Raw genomic sequence first — 20,369 nt, forward strand, 5'->3', positions numbered from 1 at the left:
AGATGCAAAAATCTTAAACAAAATACTAGCAAATCAAGTACAACAACACATTAAAAAAACTATACATCAAGTAGGGCTCATTCCAGGAGCACAAGGATGATTCAACATATGCAAACCGATCAATGTACTACACCACATTAACAAAAGAAAGGATGAAAATCAGATGATCTTATCAATAGATACAGAGATAGCATTTGATAAGATACAACACCCATTTATGATTAAAGCACTCAGTAAAATGGGTATAGAAGTACCTCAACATAATAAAGGCCATATATGACAAACCCTCTGCCAATATCATATTCAGTGGTGAAAAACTGAAATCATTTCCTCTAAAATCAGGAACAAGACAGGGATGCCGCCCATTCTCACCACTCTTATTCAACATAGTTCTGGAAGTCCTAGCCAGAGCAAACAGGCAAGAGAAGAAAATAAAAGGAATCCAAATTGGGAAGGAAGAAGTGAAAATGTTACTTTTTGCAGATGACAAGGTTCTCTATATAGAAAACCCTAAAGACTCCACCAAAATACTATCAGAAGCAACAAACACATACAGCAAAGTTGCAGGATACAAAATCAATGCACAAAAATTGATTTTTTATGCTGCATTCCTATATACTAACAATGAAACTTCAGAAACAGAAATGAAAAAACAATTCTTTTTGCAATTGCAACCAAAAGAATAAAGTACCTAGGAATAAACTTAACAAAGGATGGGAAGGACCTATATACTGAAAACTACAAAGCATTATTAAAAGAGGTTGAAAAAGCCTTGGCTGGTGTGGCTCAATTGGTTGGAACCTTGTCCGTACACTGAAAGGTTGAGGGTTCAATTCCCAGTCTGGGCACATACCCAGGTTGTGGTTAGATTCCTGGTCAGGGTTGTATGGGAGGCAACCAGAGGCAACTGATTGACGTTTCTCTCTCTGTCTCCACTCCCTTGCTCTCTATCTAAAAATCAATAATAACATATCCTTGGGTGAGAAATAAAAAGAGAGAGAGAGAGATTGAAAAGGACATAATGAAATGGAAAGATATTCTGTGTTCATGGATTGGAAGCATCAACATGGCCATATTACCCAAAGCAATATATGGATTTACTGCAATCACCATCAAAACCCCAAAGTCATTTTTTAAAGAAATAGAACAACAACAAAAATCATCAGATTTGTATGGAGCCACAAAAGACCCGAAGAGCCAAAACAATCCTGAGAGAAAAGAACAAAGCTGGAGGTACCACACTACCTGACTTCAAATTGTACTACAGAGCTATGATAACCAAAACAGCATGGTATTGGCAGAAAAACAGACACACGGACCAATGGAACAGAGCCTTGAAATATAACCACAGGTATATGAGCAAATAATTTTTGACAGAGAAGCCAAAAACACACAATGGAGAAAAAAAGGCCTTGTCAATAAATGGTGCTGGGAAAATTGGAAAGCCACATGCAAAAGAATGAAACTAGATTACGGTTTGTCTCCATGTACAAAAATTAATTCAAAATGGATCAAAGACCTAAATACAAAATCTGAAACAACCAATTATACATAGGTATTAAACTTATGGACCTTGGCCTTAGAGAACATTTTATGAATTTGATCCCAAAAGCAAGGGAAGTAAAGGCAAAAATAAATGAATAAGACTATACCAAACTCAAAAGCTTCTGCATAGCAAAAAAAACTTCCAACAAAACAGAGAGGCAACCACCCAAATGAGAGATGATATCTGCAAACAAGAGCTCCAACAAGGAGTTAATATCAAAAATATATAAAGAACTCATTCAACTCAACACCAAACAAACAAACAATTAAAAAAGGGGCAGAGGACATGAATGGCACCCCTCCCCAGAAGACATACAAATGGCCAACAGATATATGAAAAGATGCTTAACTTCACTCGCTATTGGGGAAATGCAAATCAAAACTACAGTGATTAGAGTGGCTATGATCAAGAAGACAAGTAATATCAAGTGTTGGATAGGGTGTGGAGAAAAAGGAACCCTCATTCACTGCTGGTGGGAATGTAAACTGGTACAGCCACTATGGAAAACAGTATGGTGGTTCCTCAAAAAATTAAGAATAGAGTTACTCTATGACCCAACAATCCCTCTTCTGGGTATCTACCCAAAAACTTGAAAACATTAATTCACAAAGATATATGCACCCCTACGTTCACTGCAGCATTATTTACGGTGGCCAAGACATGGAAGCAACCAAAGTGTCCTTCAATAGAGGATTGGATAAAGAAGAGGAGGTTTATACTACTATGAAATACTACTCAGCCATAAGAAATGATGAAACATTTCCATTTGCAACAACACGGATGGACATTGAGAAAATTATACTAAGAGAAACAAGTCAGTCAGGAAAAGCTAAGAACCATATAATTTAACTCATATGTGGGATATAAAACAGAAACTCATAGACACAGACAACAGTATGGTGGTTACCAGAGGGAAGGATGGGGTAGTAATAAATGGTAAAGGGGCCAAAAATAGGATGACTGTGGGTGGTGGGTGTACAATGCAATATACAAAGCACGTGTCATAGAAATGTACACTTGAAACCTATATGATCCTATTAACCAATGTCACCCCAATAAATAAGAAATATATATTATTAAAATTAATGTCTTTTGTTTTTGAATGTAGCTACGAGAACATTTAAAATTAACACGTGGCTCACATAATATTTATTTTGGACCTGCTGCCTAAAGCGAAGGAGCATCTCCTTGTCCTGTCTCAGTCCTAGCCAGGCTCCGGGAGAGCAGTGTGGGAGGGTCCTGGTACCTGAGGGAGAGGGGTGCTAGGAGTTCGGTGCTGCCCCAAGAATGGAAGTAGGAAGGGCAGGGATAGACTGACGACTCCCTAGCTTCTCTTATCACGCAAGAGCAGGCTTTCCCTTTCGACAGGCAGAATCTTGTGAGTTCCTTGCCTGGGACTCCTCGTCCTCAAGTGAACAGTGAAAACAACCAGTGTCATCTCTGGCCACGTGTACAACCCTCTACCCTGCACTTTCACTTCCACCATGCCCATTAATTCCCACAACAGTCTGGTGCAAGGGTTATTACTGCACCTATTCCACAGAAGAAACTAAGGCCCCAAAAGGGGAAGTGTCTAAACTGGTACAGCCACTATGGAAAACAGTATGGTGGTTCCTCAAAAAATTAAGAATAGAGTTACTCTATGACCCAACAATCCCTCTTCTGGGTATCTATCTACCCAAAAACTTGAAAACATTAATTCACAAAGAAATATGCATCCCTACGTTCACTGCAGCATTACCTACGGTGGCCAAGACATGGAAGCAACCAAAGTGTCCTTCAACAGAGGATTGGATAAAGAAGAGGAGGTACATACTGGGGAGAATTTGACAGAACAGGCTCTTGAACTCAGATTCTCTAGTCGCCTTACCTCACGCCTGTCTCGTGCTGTGAAAAAGAACATGGGGACTGGAGACAGAAGGGGACGACAGACTTTCAGGGGCTGGGGGTTCAGGGAAGGCATCCAGGGAGAAGTGAGGTTTGAGATTTGGATAGACAGGAAGGGAGAAGTCATCTGAAGCAAGGGCATCGTGACACAGGCTAGGAAGCCAGGACAAGTGGGAGAGGGAAACTGAGGCAAATAAACAGCCAAGCAGTTGACAGCCCTCGGGTGCCAGGAGCACTCTCTGTCCCTGGCTCCCGTCTCTGTGCGCTCCACAAATGCCCACCCCCTTTCCCCAGATCTGTGTTGAGGACTCCTGACTAATAGCGGGCTCCAGAAACAGGAAACATGCCTCTGCTCAGAGCAGGGCTTGGAGTCCGACCCATCTGGCTGTGGTTTGCCCAGGTCAGCAGGCTGGGCTGAGAGCTGGTTAGAATTTCCCCTCTTGGGGCTGTGTGGTGCTGACTGCTGCAAGCCTGCAGGGCTCGGGACACTGTGTGGTCTGGTGCAGTGGTCGACAAACTCATTAGTCAACAGAGCAGAATATCAACAGCACAACGATTGAAATTTCTTTTGAGAGCCAAATTTTTTAAACTTAAACTTCTTCTAACGCCACTTCTTCAAAATAGACTCGCCCAGGCCGTGGTATTTTGTGGAAGAGCCACGCTCAAGGGGCCAAAGAGCCGCATGTGGCTCGCGAGCCGCAGTTTGCCAACCACGGGTCTGGTGCTTGGAAGGCCCCACTGTCTGCCAGGTCACCAGGGATCCAGGAGCTGTCCTCAGGGGAAGCTGGAATCCTAGGAGGTTCTGGCCCGGAGCTGTGTCCCCAGCCCCCGGGAAGCCAAGGCTGAGCCTGGCAAGTGATAGGGAACCTCTGTCAGCCCTCAGCTTCCATCACGTGTGGCCACAGAAAGCAGCCACAGGGATGGGGGTATCCATTACACTTCCTTTCCCCGACAGGAGGGAGGCCGTGGTTTGTAGTAGAGCGCCTGGGGATCTGAACTTCTGCGAGGAGCACAACATGCTTCTGGCTTTCTTATCATGAGATTCATGCAACTGGCCATGCTCCTCTTTCCCTTTGGCTGCCAGCAAGCTCAGAAACAAATAAGAGGCTCAATGACATGAACTGACTTTATCTTTATGTTCCACACTTCCATGTTTCTCTTTTTTAAAAAAATATATTTTTTTTTATTGATTTCAGAGAGGAAAGGAGAGGAAGAGAGAGATAGAAACATCAATAATGAGAGAGAGTCATTGATCGGCTGCCTCCTGCACGCCCCACACTAGGGATCAAGCCTGCAACCCCATGACCTCCTAGTTCACAGGTCGGTGCTCAACCGCTGAGCCATGCTGGCTGGTCACACTTTGATGTTTCTTTCTCTAAGTCTGATAACCTTTTTCTGTTATTTCTGTTGTCCAGCTTTTTGGCCTTGGTTGAGCTCTGGCAATGCTCTTCCTGGGTCTGGATCGCAGCTTCAACATTCACTCGTCATGTGATCAGGCTATTTAATCCCTCTGTGACTCGGTCCCTCGGGTGTAAAATGGGGCTAGTAACGAACCCTATTTCATAGGTGGGTAATGAAGATTAAGTGGGAGAATACATCAAGGGCTTAGAGCAGCACGTGGTACAAAGTAAGCAATACCCGTTAGCCTAACTTCCCACTTGTTTACTAGTACTGCACATGTGTTTGGTGTAAGCTGTCTTAAACCTTCTACGGAATATAGTGAAAGTAGAATATAGAAAAGCCTATAAAAAGAGAATTAGAAAAAAGGTAATTTTCCACTAGTTTTCCTCCGAAGAGTTGGCCTGATCAGGGAAAGATACTAAGAACAAGTGCTCCTGGTTATTGAACCCGCGTGTCAGGCATTAAACTGCCTACCTCACCACTTTGCCTTATTTCATTCTTCCAAAAAACTCAAGATGTAGATTTTATGATTATACCCATTTTATTTACTTATTTATTTTTTTAATCCCCACCCGAGGATATTTTTTCCATTGATATTTTAGAGAGAGTGGAAGAGAGAGGGGAAGACAGAGAGAAATATTGATGTGAGCGAAACACATCAATTGGTTGCCTCCTGCATGAGCCCCGACCAGGGCCTGGACCAGGGAGGAGCCTGCAACCGAGTTAAGTGCCCTTGACTGGAATCGAACCTGGGACCCTTCAGTCCACAGGCTGACGCTCTATCCACTGAGCCAAGCCGGCTAGAGCTGATTATACCCATTTTATAGATTTCAGAATCAGTAAGTGTCAGAGCCAGGATTCATACCCGGGTCACTATGGTGCACAAACCATGTGTCTGACTTCTGCCCCTGTTGGTGCCTTTTGGGCCACATCAGCTGCCAATCTCCTCTCTTCTTTAGCCTCAGTCTCTTCCTCTGTCAAATGGGGGTACTGGACTAGATAAGTGTTTTTAAAACTGGTTTTTAGCAACAGAACCCTTTTCCCAATTAAAATCTCACTCAAAAGACTGAAATAAAAATACATAAAAGTAGAACTGTCCAATTGAAGTGAGACTGAGTTCAGAGACCTTCTCTGGGTCATACAAAGCTTATATTACATCCCACCGTCTCCTGGGTATCATTGGAAACTGCTTTTACTTGTAGGAGGGTTTTTAGGGGACCCCTGAACCTGGGAGGGGATACTGGAAGGGATTTCAGAAGTAATCTTTTCTTCACTTTCTCCCCCTGTCTGTCCCCACACCCTGCAGAGGATAACACATCCCATGCAGCCGATTCCACCTAATGGGCCCTTCCTCCTGGTCCATCCACCTCCCATCAGCAGCCTGAGAGAGCTGGGCCAGCCCCAGTAACTTAAGCAGACACAGTCAAGGCAGCCTCAGGAGGCAGGGGAACAATTCCTCCCACATCAATATTTATTGCCTGAGAGCTGCTGGAAGCAGATCATCATGTTCTCAGCCTTTGGTTCTTTTTTAAGAACCTCTCACCCCCTTCCCTCCCTACTTCTCATCCCCAATGCACTGACAGAATGAATCCAGACAGCCAGACAAGTTCACAGCCTGGGGACCAGGGTTTCAAGGCATCACAGACACAGACCTCTTAACATCCAAATCTCTGCATCACAGCAGCTCCAACTCAAAGAATTGCACATTCTCAGAAGCCAGGTGCACAGAATATGCTCCTGGGATCCAACCTCAGCGTCTTTTACAACAGAACACAATAAGAGAGTGACTTGCTCAAGGTCACATGACTGACATGTGACTGAGCCCAGCAATGACAAATCTCTTCTACCGAATCCACCCCAACGCCCACATGGCCATTCTTTCTGTTCTGTATTAAGACTCAGCTTGGAGATTACCCATAACCAGCGACCCAGGCTCTCCCTTTCCTCTATGATCACCCTCGCTTCTAAGAACTCTTCCCCCAGTTCTAGGAATCCTAGCTCATTCAGATTTTGACCTGGGCTTGGCAGAACCGGGAAGGACCATCTGTGGTTCCAAGCTTTCCTTTTCCCCGAAACTGCTCCCTCTCAGTGCGTCACGTGCCTCCCCTGACTCTGATCCAGCACCAGCACAGCCCTTCACTGTCTCTGGGACATCCCACAACAGAGCAGCGGCCCTGGGTGTCTCCCGGACTCATTCCCATGCCCCACCTCACTGCCCATGCACTGGTTGCTCCCGGGCCAAGGCCATCACTGCCACCTCAGCCTCCCGGCCTGCAGCCGCTCTCTACCCACTTCACTGCCTGTTGCAGTTCGGTCTCTGCCTAGAGCCACAGGGCCCCTGCCTACCCTCCCTCCGGGGCCACCTGCTGCTGTGGAAGCTGACAGGCAGGCAAGGGTCCTCCTGGTCTGGCCCCTGCTGGCGGTTCCAACATCCTTTTTCTTGGGGCCCCACACATACACCCTGTGCTCCAGCAGGGGGATGAGGCGGGAAGATTCCTAGAGAAGCCTGGTCTGGGGTCAGAGAGACTTGGGCTCAAATCCCAGCTTTTCTAGGCAGAGCCGTTCTCAGTCCTTGCTCCTAGGCCCAAACTTGCCTAGTCTGAGAAGGAGGCGATATCATATATTACAGCAAAAGCATATGTAAATGCACCACCCTGCCACATTAAGTAGAATTATTCTTGCTGCAAAATATTCAACATGTTTTTTTTTTATAAACGTCCCTTTGAAATTAGAACTACTTATCAACAACTGACTTAATTTATGCTTGTGATTTATCACCAATGACTTGCCTGTGAAATAATTATATATGTATATTATATTGTATATGTTATACATATGCAGGTCTCTGTCCCCCGTTCCTGACGCAGAGCTCCTAAAAGTCTTGTAAACAGGCGTGCTAGGAGAATTGTTTGTTCTAACATGTAGACTTTGGCCCTGGTTCTGGACACACAGCTCCTAGGACCTTTGGAACTTCCTGGGTTGACAGGAGCATCTTTTGTTTTGAACAGAAGATTTTAGTGGAGTCCTAGGGGAGGGCTGGTCACAGAAAGACCAAGTGATGATGAGAAACTTGGAACGTCAGCCCCATCCTTCCGTTCTTCAGCACGGGGAGAGGGGCTGGGAACGGAGTTAATAACTGATCTCGCTACTTGATGAAGCCTCCCAACAATGTGGGCGTGGGGAGCTTCCAGGCTGGTGAGTGACACACCCCAACTCCACAGGGACAGAAGCACTGGGGACCCTCGCAGACCTCGCCTATGTATCCCTTCATCTAGCCGTTCATCTGTATCCTTTATCACATCCTTTAATATGTAATAAACTGATAAACATGTTTCCCTGAGTTCTGTGAGCCATCCTAGCAAATCACTGAATCCAAGGAGGGCGTGTGGGAACCTCTGATCTGTAGCCAAGTTGGAATGAAGTTGTGGGGAACCTGGGACCTCCTCCTTGTGATGGGCCTCTAAAGCAGGGCAGTCTTGTGGGACGGAGCCCTTAAGCTATGGGATCTGATGCTCTCTCCTGGTAGATAGAATGAAGTTAAGTTGTAGGACACCCAGCAGATGCCGCAGGGAATGTGGTCACAGAAGTATATGTGTGAGTAAAGGAGAAACCCAGGAGTGCTATTCCTTTACACTCCCATACCTGGGGAAAGAACACAGTGAATGCACAAAATTTCAGAGCCTAATAAAATTTGTGATCTTGGGCAGGTCACTTCCATCTCTGGCCCTTAATCACCTCAGCTGTGGGAGGGGCAGGAAATGCTCCCTGCTTAGGGATATTGGGGGGATGCAGTGGAACAACAGGAGTGGCTTTGTAACTGTGCAGTGCCCAGGAGGGATGAAGTTTAATGTTACATAGGAGGACACATCAGTGGGGGCTTGAGCCTGGACCAAGGTGGAGACATAGAGGGAGCTTACTTTGCTGACAATTGCCAAGACCCTTCGCCGGAAGTGAAGCTCATCTTTCTCCTTGGTCATCTCCCTGGGGAAGAAGAAGTAGGGGATGGCAGCCAGGGCCACGGCGACAGCAGAGATGAGGAAGCCCAGCCACCAGGCACCCACCCATCGGGGGTCCTTCGAGGTCAAGTTGATACCACCTGGAAGAGAAGACCATGGTGCTATTAGGTTCAAGATGGACCCTCGATTCTTGGCCACCACCCTAGGACTGACCTCTGAGACATAAGGTTGGCTAGGAGGGAGTCAGGAGACCTAGATTATGATCCTGGTGCTACCATTTATGTCCTGCATGACTTTGGGCAGGTCCCTGACCATTTGGGCCGTGGCTTTTTCAACTACTAAAGCAACGTGTGTAATGGTCAAGGTCATGGACTTTGGAAATGGGCTGCTGGGTCTGAATTCCATTACTAACATAACTTTGGGCAAGTTACTTAACCCCTTTGTGCCTCAGTTTCTTCCTCTGTAAAATACCGATATTAGTAGTACGTACATCAGAGGGTTGTTGTGAGAATCATAGAAATAAATACATGTAAAAAGCACTTAGAATAGTACTAGCACACAGTATGTTCTATATAGGTGTTTGCACTTCTCCATTTTACTGTTACTATTGTTATCATTATTAAACTAGAGGCCCAGTGCACAAAACTCGTGCATGGGTAGGGTCCCTAGTGGCCGCTGGCTGCCAGCCAGGACCTTCCTTTGTTCCACGCTGCCCCCTGGTGGTCAGTGCACATCATAGTGAGTGATCAAACTGCTGAGGGGATACTTTGCATATTAGGTTTTTATATATATAAATTGATGGTTAGGACTACTCTTGTGGTTCTCAGACATGCAGGATGATTAACCTTTTGCACTCGGATGTCAAGTGTGACTCAACACGGTTAGCATTAGAATAAAGAAATTGAGAAAAAAGCAAGCGAGTGCAAAGGGTTAAAATCACCAGAGGTGCTTATCAAAAACACCTGGTCTGACTTAAAACTAACTTAGAAATATCATGGGGTGGGGTGGGAAGGTGACCAAGGAATCTGTAGCTTTAACAAGTCCCCCAGGTGATTTTGATCTTCCACCAGGTGTAATTAGGACTAGATTATCCCATATAATCTGGATAATTGTCTGGAGTGCCCACATCCCCCCATCAAACCTCTTAACCCCAAGGCTGAGTTGGATTCCTCCTCCATCAATTGCCAGTGTATCTGCAAACACTTTATAATAACACTAGAGGCCCGATGCACAAAATTCGTGAAAGAGTAGGCCTTCTTGCCCCCGGCTGCTGGTACCAGCTTCCCTCTGGCACCTGGGACCCGTGCTTCCCTCACAGCCCCGGCTTCATCCAGAAGGTCGTCCAGAAGGACATCCATTCTAATTAGCATATTACCCTTTTATTATTACAGATGGATGCAGCCCCATGAGTCAGACTGGCTCCCAGGTAGTTGATCCCGAGCGCCTCCTGGGCAGAGGCCAGGGTACACAGTTGGCACTCAGCAAATGTATCTGTAAAGCTGGGAATGGAGTTGGCTTTAGCACCGATGCCCTCCTCCACTTACTATTCCCCCAGTTTCTGTGCCAGGCTGGTGAGGGCTCACACATGTATCTCCCCAACTCCTCCACTCCTCACGTACCAGTCTGTGCCTGCAGCGGACATGATCCACCCACCCCATGAAATTCCCCAGAGAGAAAGAAGATACTAGGAATTCACATCTGTCTGTGGAGGTGCCACATCTGCAGGATGATGCCAAAAGAGCTGGGGTGTGTCTTAGGAACCTAGGGAGGCCTGATTCCCACGAGTTATACTTCAAGAGAGAGAGAGCAGAGTGCTAACCAGAGGTCCCACTTGGCTCCCAGGCCCAGTTTTCTAGCAGAAAGGGAGGTGTGGTGGGGTAGGGCGGGGCTGTCCTAGTGACTCTTGTTCAGAGCTGCCCAGACCTGTCCTGGCTGGAGGCATCATTGAGCAGAACCAGAGAGCAAGAGCAGAATCAGCATGTCCACCTAATTGTACGTCTATCACCTGAGGCTTCTAGGGATTCCTGGGAACTCTCCAGGTAAGGGACAGGACTTCTGAGCAGCAATGCAGAAGGCATAGCTGGGGCTCAGAACTGCTTGGTGTGACAAGCAGGCGGCTGAGATGCCACAGTGACTTGTTCTAAAAGGAATGTTTTCCCACTCCCCACAGGGCACCAGAGCGTCAGGACACCCCCCCCCCCCCCCCCCCCAACTCCTCCCTCTTGGTTGCCTTCATACCAAGTTCCAGTCCCATCCCTTGGCCCACTCTGACCACTACCTGGGTCAGAGACCACTGTTCCCCAAATGGTGCCCTCAACATAGGTTCCCAAACTCTGAGGTGGTCAGAACTAGAAGGGTCCTTAGAGGCCACCCAGTAAATTCATCAGAGAGAGGCCCAAGGGAACTGAGTCCTGCTCCAAACATTTTCTCTGACACGCCAGTGTCCTCTCCGCTTCACCTGGGTCTTCTCCCCCTAAAGATGGGAGCTCCCCGAGGGCTAAGAGAGTATGCACCCCTGTCTGCCCACAGGGCTGGGGACCTGGGGGACTCAGGGATGGAACAGGGTGAAGATGTGATAACAACAGTGACAACAATCCTAGTTCCTTATCTCATGGTGCTTCACAGCTTATCTCCGTCATCTCACTGGATTCTGATTGCACCTTTGGGAGGTAGACAGGACAGAGACTATCTCACAGATGAGGAAAAAGAGAGGTTAAGAAGCATGTCCAAGGTCAGCGGAATTGCTGGGATCTGAACCTGGACTGCCTGGCTCAGTGTCTCCTGGGAGACCAGCAGGCAGTTAGCTAGCATCCATGTGCCCCTGGGGGCAGCTGTGTGGCCTTGGGGCTCACCTTCTGGCATTCGGTCAATGTCCACATAAAGGCGCAGCATGAGGCCACCCAGCCCATAGGCCATGCCTGGTCCCATCATCGTCACTGCAAACAGGAAACCTGCAACATAAAACCTAGGTTAGGCCATTCTGACCCTGGCTTCCCTGCAGGTCAGTTCCCACTGAGCAAGAGCAACCTATCTCCCCGGGTTGAGCCCGGGAAATTTCCCAGGGCTACTCTGAACTTCCACTGGCCACATGGGACAGAGGCTAGCCCCCCTGGCCCCCCTCACTCCAGGCCTCTGGTCCTCCCACCTGAGCCTGGCCCTCCCTCAGAGCCCGGGGGGTGGTACCACTCCTCACCGAGGTAAAGGGGAGAGTTGTTGTCATGGGCAAAGTCATCGATATAGGAGATGCCGAAGGGCTGGATGGGCACACCGCCCACACCGAGCAGGGTCTGTGCCATGAACATGATTCCCACCGCGGCCAGATGCTGGGCCTCCGTGTAGCTGGAACAGCTACTGCCATTGGAGGGGGTCGGGGCAGGGGCCGAGGTTGTGGTCAGGCACAGGGAAGCCTCGAAGTCCTGTGGCATGTCCCCTGAGAGGTGATAAAAATATGATGACAATAGCTAAGGCTTTTTTATAACAGCACTTCCTGGACGCAAGGTACTGATCTAAGAGCTTGTGTATTTCCATCACAACAAACCTCAGGGGGGATTGCTCTCATTATCCTGAGTTCACAGGTGAGTTCTCAGGCAGCAACTAGCAAGGGTGGGGTCAGGATCCGAACCCAGGCAGCCCGGCTTTGGGTCCTCGCTCTTAAACCACCCTATACTACCTTTCTGAGCAGAGGTATGTGCTCTCTCGTGGGGTGGGGCTGTCAAAGGAGGTCGAGTTTGAACTGGGTTGAGATGAACAAACAAGATTTTCCAGAAAAAGAACTTGGGGAGGGCTGTTCCAGGTCACAGTGCATTGCAAACCCGGGGCTTAGGAAGTTCAGCACTGCTGGCCCCAGAGTGTGAGGGGGCAAGGCCAGGGCTGAAGGTAGGGCTGGCAGGGGAGGGATGCTGGGGCTGGATTGTGGAGGGTTCTAGGACCCTTGGCCTTCATTCTGAGGAGGGCTCAGTGTCAGCTCGGGACACAGATGTAAAGTGCACTTAAAGGTCATTTCTTAATTTAGTACCAGACATTTGTTCCCTGTAACTAACCAATATTTGGTGAGCAAACTTAAGACCCTCATGCTATTATTATCCCAAATATGGGTGCAGAAGTGGCCTTCCCTCTGCGGCCTGTCCAGCCCTTTCCAGGAACTGGGGTTGAGGAAAAGGTGCATTAACCAAGGTTAACAATCCAGACATTCCATCTGTGGTAGGCAGTTAGACAGACATGAGCAGAGCGAGGACAGTGGGCCAGGTACAGAAGATCACCAGGGCGGAAAGCCCCAGGTGCCTAGCAAAGGATAATTGCAGGGTGGGACTTCGCCCCCAGGGTGACCTTTCCTCCCCTAGCATATCACTGGTCATGAGGTTTGGACCCCCTCACCTTTCCTTCCTAGAGTTAACATCTCCGCCTCAGTTGTATTTCAGCTTTGGGCCCAGGAAAGAAACAAAACCAGATCAGCGACCCCATGGCTGACCTCAGGACCAGCTGCACTGGATAATGACCCCCTGCCTTGGTGCTGACCAATCAATCAGTGGAGACTGGGCCCTGAAAGGACACACCTGGAAAGCTGCTGAATGTCCTGTTAGGATCATCCCCTGGGAATTAGTGTCCTGATAAGAGGCGATTAGGACACAGACACCCATGCAGGGACAGCCACGGGAGGACACAGGGAGGAGCCAAGGAGAGGCCTCAGGAGAAACCAGCCCTGCAGACACCTTCGTCCTGGACTTCCAGCCTCCGGATATGGGAGAGAACTTCTGTTGTTTGAGCCGCCCAGCTGGGGTAGTTTGTCAGGGCAGCCCCAGTGAGCTAATCCACTCCCCAAGCTCCTAAAACTAATACTCTGCTCTCCAGCGGGGCTTTGCTGGCTCCAGCCCACCTTGACCGACGACCAACTGCTTCTCATTTTCCTGACCTGACTGTGACCCCTTCAAGAGCAAGGACAAGCCTCAATTTTAAGTCATCAAACGCTTTTTTGGAAAGGGCCAGATAGAAAATACTGTAGTCTAGCTGGTGTGGCTCAGTGGTTGAGCATCGACCTATCAACCATGAGGTCCCGGTTCAATTCCTGGTCAGGCACACGCCCGTGTTGCAGGCTTGATCCCCAGTGTGGGGCTATGCAGGAGGCAGCTGATCCATGATTCTCTCTCATCATGGATATTTCTATCTCTTTCTCCCTCTCCCTTCCTCTCTGAAATCAATGAGATATTTATATATATAAAAGCCTAAGTGCCTGTTTTACCGTTTGACCTTTCAACTGGTAGCTATGATACGCACTGACCACTAGGGGGCAGATGCTCAACGCACAGGCATGGAAACATGGAACAGATTGATGAATCTCAGAGGGAAGGGGGTTGGGGGGGAGGGCAGGAAGAGATTAACCAAAGATCTTATATGCATACTAGAGGCCCGGATCCATGCACTGGTGGGGTCCCTTGGCAATCTGGGTCCCTTCGGGGGATGTCAGAGAGAGCCAGTTTCACCTGATCCCCACAGGCCAGGCCGAGGGACCCCACCAGTGCACGGGCCTCTGATATATATATATATATATATATATATATATATATATATATTCCCCTGGGACCTCCCATAAAATCTCCACCCTTAAACCCTTAGGAAGGAGGACCCAGCGCAGCTCTCCCTCTGGGGAGCATGCCTATGCCTTTCCCTTTCTTCCTCTTGGCCTCCCTGCTCCCCATCATGTGTTACCATTAGCTTCCTCACTCCCAGGCTCCAAGGGCCCATCCTTTACCTCCATAACTTATTTCCTAAGCCCAATTCTTCTAGGAATTACTTCTTCTACCTCTGTGATTTACCAAATAAATGTTCCCTTACAGCTTTGGTCTTGGCTCTGAATTCTTTCCTAGCCAGAACCCAAGTACCGAGGTTGCTAAACCCAGGTCTGGTCTGACCCCACCGGTCTAACACCTGGTGCCGTTCCCGCCACCTACAACACAACGAGGCTGCCTGAGCTGAAGACTGTGACCCGTTTCAGCCCTCTGAGCCTCCATTTCCTCGTTTTTCAAAGGTCTCCTACTATGGAAGTTCTACAGAAATGGAGAATTCAGAACCAGAATAACTCAGTAATTCAGAGCAAGGGTTCTAGGGCCCGGCTACCTGGGCGTGTCACAGCTCTGGTAGCTGTGTGCCTTGGGGAAGTCCCTCCCTCCCTGAGCTTCAGTTCCCTTGCTTGTAAAACAGGGTGATAGCACCTGCTCAGAGTGTTGTAAAACGCGGGGTGGTGGGTGGGCGGGTGGATGGGTAAACGGGTGGATGGGAGAAAGAAGGAATGAGCAAATGCTAAGGCTGCTTGGCTTGTTCTCTAAGGGACAGGCAACCAGCAGGCCTTTGACAAAAAATCCCAGTGGGCTGAACAGGGGCTTCACTATTCCTGTCTGAAATTCTTTCATTTTTCAGTTTGTTTCTTCACTCCTTCTTTCTTTCATCAGCCTCTTGGCTTCTGGTGAAGATTAAATGCACGAATACATGCAAAGTGCTTAGAACAGTGTCTAGTCTAGTGCATAGTAAGTGGTGTGTGATACTGTGATTATTCCACAGGCATTCCCTGAGGACCTACTACTGCCAGGTCCCAAAGCAGACTGTGGTGTAAATTTGCCTCAAAAGAAGCCGTGACATACAAACAGGCCCTTACCCTACCCCACTCCCCAGCACCAAGCTGGGATGAGGGAGGCAGTGGGGGAGGGGTGGGGAAGTGTCCTGGGAAGCAAGGCCAGAATGAAGGCCTGGGGATGGGCCCTGGTGCGCTGTAATGCTGCCCCTCATGTCCACCTCCTGCCCAGCCCCTCCTGCTCTTACCGGGGCTGGTGCGGTCGTAGTGGTATGGCTCCGAGATGAAGTGTGGGAGGGTCATGAGCAGGCCCGCCAGGGCCACAAGGATAGCCCCACAGCCGATCAGTCGGGGTCGGTGTACCCTGCTGCCAAAATAGCTCACAAACACAATCAGGGCTGTGTTCCCCACCTGCAGAAGGATGAGGGGACCCATTAAAGTGGAGTAGAACCCAGAGCTGGAGGTCTACACCATCCATGCCTCTATCGCCAACCCCAGTGTTCCCATCTGTATAATGGACTAGCAGACTACATAAGAATCAGATTCTGGGTCCTCCTAGGAAAGGCCCCACTACCCTATTAGGGGAGAGAAATGAGGGCAGAGTGGACAAGGTTAGAAGTTCAATTCCATTCTGGAACATGGGTTGGATCCCATATTACAGCGATGTTCAACAGGTGTGCCCCAGAATTTTAGTTTATGAGTGCCATGAGATGAAAAGGTTGAAAGTCACGGCCGTATTAGCGTATGAAGGGGGCAGTCAAGGAAAGGGGTTTTGATTTCTGAGATGTCATGAATGAGAGAAACAAATAACGATGACTAAGGCTTGGAATTTTGAACCTTGGAATCAAAATCCTAGGATATGGGCACTGGAGGGGACAAGAGCTTGAAAGTAAAAAGCAGGCCCTTCTGTCAGCATCTGTATCCCACTCTACTGCTTCCTGGCTGCTGACTTTGGGTGAGGTCCTCACCCCGAGCCCCAGGCTCCTTGCTGGTGGAGTGGGGCAGTATCAGTAGAGGGCTGGGAGGAGGACTGACCCTGAGAGGTGTGGTAGGCAGTTAGACAGATGTGAGCAGAGCAAGGACAATGGGCCAGGAACAGAAGGTCACCAGGTGGAAAGCCTAGCAAAGGACAATTGTAGGGTGGATTTGGATAAACTGCTTTGCATGGATTTGGAGATCAGAGAGTCCAGCTGTGCCAGCTGCTCCTCCACCAGATGTTTGGAGAAGGTCATATGGTTTGGACCCCCTCACCTTTCGTCACGAGAGATAACAAGGAGGCCTCAGTTGTATTTCAGCTCCAGGCCCAGAAAAGCAGCAAAACCAGACCAGCGACCCCATGGCTGCCCTCAGGACCAGCTGCATTGGATAATGACCCCCGGCCCTCGTGCCAACCAATCAGTGGAGACTAGATCCTGGAAGGACACCTGGAAAGCTACTGCGTATTCTATTGAGATCTTCCCCCAGACCTCCCCTAAAACCTCCACCCTTAAACCCTTCGGCTGGAGGACCCAGCCCAGTCTCCCTCCCAGGAGCACTTCCTTCCTCTTTCCCTCCCCTTTCCCTCTCCCTCTCCCCCTCCTCCCCAGGCGAGTTACCGAGTTACCGTTAGCTTCCTCACTCCCAAGCTCCAAGGGCTCTTCCTTTACCTCTAGAACTTGCTCACTAAGCCCATTTCTTCTAGGAATTACCTTTTCTACCTCTGTAATTTACCAATAAATTTACCAATAAATGGTCTCTTATAGTTGGAGTCTTGGCTCTGAATTCTTTCCCAGCCAAAACCCAAGCACCAAGGTTGCTGAACCCAGGTCTGGTCTGTCCCCACTGGTCTAACACCTGCTGCCCTTCCCGCCACCTCCAACAGAAGGACAGCCACTCTCCACTGTATAGATGGGACACGGAGGCCCAGAGACAGTGGCTTGACCAGGGTCCCAGAGCTAGACAATGACTTTCTCTTCCCCCTCCCCTGAGGTCTGGAGGTGGGTCTAAGGGACATCTGGGAACGCTGTGGAGCTGGCAAACTTGGTTTGGGAAGCATGTGACACATCACCCAGTGGGGAGAGAAGTTCACAGGAATCTGCTGGGGCTGGGGAAGTGAAAGTGACTTCCAGACAGTGGCCTTCTCCAGACATCTGGTGGGGGAGCGGCTGGCACAGCTGGACTCTGATCTCCAAATCCACACAAAGCCATTTATCTACTCCTCCCTGACTGTTGGCCCCAGAGGCAGAGGCCCTGGATCCCTAGACAACTCTGAGGTCAATACATCCTGCTCTGGTATCAACCTCTCCCCAACCACCCCAAGGTTCCAAAGTTCTGCCTCTGATCTAACGTAACCCTCTCTCACTGCCGTTGAAATGATTTCCTCTGATCCTTTCCTGGGACAGGCAATAGCCAGGTGCCTGAAAGGGAACGGGAATCAAAGGGAGAGAGAGGGGTGAATATGGGGGCAGTGGCTAGCTCTAAAACAGCCCCACTAATGGGCCCCCCAAGGCAGGATTGCCTATACTGTGACTGTACAGGAGGGGAGGTCTTCTCATTAGGCCTTGTCCTAACACGTGGCTTGTCCCTTATTGGCCAAGACAACGCTGTGATGGGGTAGCCTGCAGGTCCTCGGAGGGGAAGGATGTATGTTGGACCAGTGAGAGAAGAGGATGGGGGTTGGTGGGAGTGCGAGTCTACCTCCCATCCACCCTGTGGCTGGGGCAAAGCCAGTACCTCATTGAAGGCAGCCAGCAGCCCCGAGGTCTGGCTGGAGAGGCCAAATCGTTTCTCCACCGTTGAGATGGAGCTCTTGAGGTAGCCGGAGATCATGAGCTGTGCCAGCTGCAGCAGACTGTGGCACAGGACGAAGAACTGCCGGAGGGAGGGAGGGGACACAGCGATGCAGTGGGCAGAGGGACAGGGAGACAGTGGGGAGATAGAGGCACGGGGGGACAGAGATGGGGTTGGGGAAGGAGGAAGAGTAAGGCCATGAGAGGAGCAAGGAATAGAGATGGGGAAACAGTGAGGGAGACATACACACAGGAGGAGAGAGTAAGGGAGAGTCAAGAACAGGAGGAGAGATGGGGAGAAGGAGGAGGAGAGAGAGGGGGAGAGGGAGAGGGAGAGGGAAAGAGGGGAGAGGGAGAGGGAGAGGGAGAGGGAGAGGGAGAGGGAGAGGGAGAGGGAGAGGGAGAGGGAGAGGGAGAGGGAGAGGGAGAGGGAGAGGGAGAGGGAGAGGGAGAGGGAGAGGGAGTTATTGGAGTAGCCATAGCTTCTCACACAAATGAAAAGCTGCCAGGGTACCCTCAGGGGCCTGGGGTCTCAAGTAACCCACATGACTGAGAGTAGGGTCTTCCTGGGCCTAGACTGGTGAGAGGCCCCTCTGATCCTCAGAGCCCTCAAGCTGGCCTCCTCCAACCCCCACCCACCTCCCCTCAGAGCTCCCCTGGGAGACAACCTGTACTCACCAAATCCCCAAGCTGCTCACCCCCCTCTACCCAGCCCCACCTCAAACATCCCCCTCCTGCTTCCTAAAAAAAATGGCAGAATTCCTAAGAGGAAAAAACCCTAGCCTCAGAGAATTAAAAAATAGAGTTTTTATGCCAAAGCTTAATAACATCCACTCTGTTCTTTTGAGTCTGGTGTCCCCGTGTACAACAAGGGCAATGTTTCTACACCCGCCCCGCCCCACCCCCGTGTAACCGTGAGAACTAAATGAGATCATGTGGAGACAGCACTGGCACAGGGCCTGGCACCCTGTAGGTGCCAGTGGGCGTTGGAATATTGAGGCTGCCTGTGCTGGAGACACAACTTCCCCTCTGCCGCACAGGTTCAGGATCCTGGGCCCTTCTCTTTCCCTCTAGGCCAGTGGTCGGCAAACCGCGGCTCGCGAGCCACATGCAGCTCTTTGGCCCCTTGCGTGTGGCTCTTCCACAAAATACCACAGCCTGGGCGAGTCTATTTTGAAGAAGTGGCGTTAGAAGAAGTTTAAGTTTTAAAAATTTGGCTCTCAAAAGAAATTTCAATCGTTGTACTGTTGATATTTGGCTCTGCGGACTAATGAGTTTGCCGACCGCTACTCTAGGGAAACAAGAGGTAGAGACACTGGTCTCCTGTCACCACAGAGCAGCCCCTTTTTCATTTCTGGAAGAGGGGAAACTCGTGCTGGGCATCTTCCATGTGCCCCAAACCAAGCCAAGTGCTTTCCTAGATCATCCCTTTGATTCTCACAGCCACCCATTCTGCCGATGAGGAAACTGGGGCTCAGGAAGGCAGCAACTTGCTTGGTGTTACACAGCCGGCAAGTGGCAGAGAGTCCTCTGCCAGGTTTGGATGGGCCTGCCGCTGCCAGGCCCTGAGGAGTACCTTGATGCTGTGGAACACACTTGGCCGCAAGTCCCGAGAGTCTGGGCTGGCTTTGTCTCCAGCTGTGTCTTCTCTGCCCATCACGGCCTTGGTGTCCTTGTCTGGCATCTGGGGCTCCATAACCACTGGCCCTGAGGGACAGACAGCCAGAGGGTCAGAGTGAAGATGGAATCCCAGAGAACGGCCCTGACCCAGGTAGTCCACGGTATTTCAGGGGTTGGTTAGGATCTGAGAGTCAAAGCGCCTTCAGACTCCCGAGTCCCAGGTGCTAGAGGGTGTGTACTCCTTGTGCCCGCTTTGGCCAGATCCTGCCTGGGACCACCTATTTCACACCTATTTCACACTTCCCAGCATAAACTTGCCTTCTAGGGAGAAGCTGCTCACCACGACACAGCCTTCAAGCAGTGGCCCCGGGGGTAGGGACGCACAGTCTCAGCCCGCCTTGGGCAGGAGCAGTGACATACGGGTGCTCCTGGACACTGAGTCTGGGTCTGGGTCTGTCTGGCTTAGCCTATAGGATCAGACGTCTGGGGCCAGGTGCAGGGTCCAGGCTTGGTGCGTAGTCAGGGCATAAAGACTTTTCCTGGGGGTTGTTTGGAATAAATACCAACACCTCCATAGGAGAGCACCCTGCATGCCATCACAGAGCTAACCAGCCCAGTCCCCAAATCAT

The 20,369-nt window shown here is 49.7% G+C and overlaps 1 protein-coding gene across 2 annotated transcripts in view; it reads right to left on the reverse strand.

Moving 5' to 3' along the window:
• SLCO2B1 (solute carrier organic anion transporter family member 2B1) overlaps positions 1–20,369 on the reverse strand; it is a 61,214-nt gene that overhangs the window by 25,241 nt on the left and 15,604 nt on the right. For both annotated transcript variants that reach the window (XM_008149978.3, XM_054725361.1), the window contains exons 2-7: positions 19,697–19,827; positions 18,065–18,202; positions 15,601–15,763; positions 11,984–12,220; positions 11,643–11,741; positions 8,752–8,930 (exon numbers count right to left, since the gene is read on the reverse strand). In XM_008149978.3, coding sequence (XP_008148200.2) covers positions 8,752–8,930; positions 11,643–11,741; positions 11,984–12,220; positions 15,601–15,763; positions 18,065–18,202; positions 19,697–19,816 — 936 coding nt within the window. In that variant the 5' untranslated portion in view covers positions 19,817–19,827. The remainder of the gene's footprint in view (positions 1–8,751; positions 8,931–11,642; positions 11,742–11,983; positions 12,221–15,600; positions 15,764–18,064; positions 18,203–19,696; positions 19,828–20,369) is intronic.

Source organism: Eptesicus fuscus, chromosome 13 (assembly GCF_027574615.1).
Source record: "Eptesicus fuscus isolate TK198812 chromosome 13, DD_ASM_mEF_20220401, whole genome shotgun sequence".
NCBI lineage: Eukaryota > Metazoa > Chordata > Mammalia > Chiroptera > Vespertilionidae > Eptesicus > Eptesicus fuscus.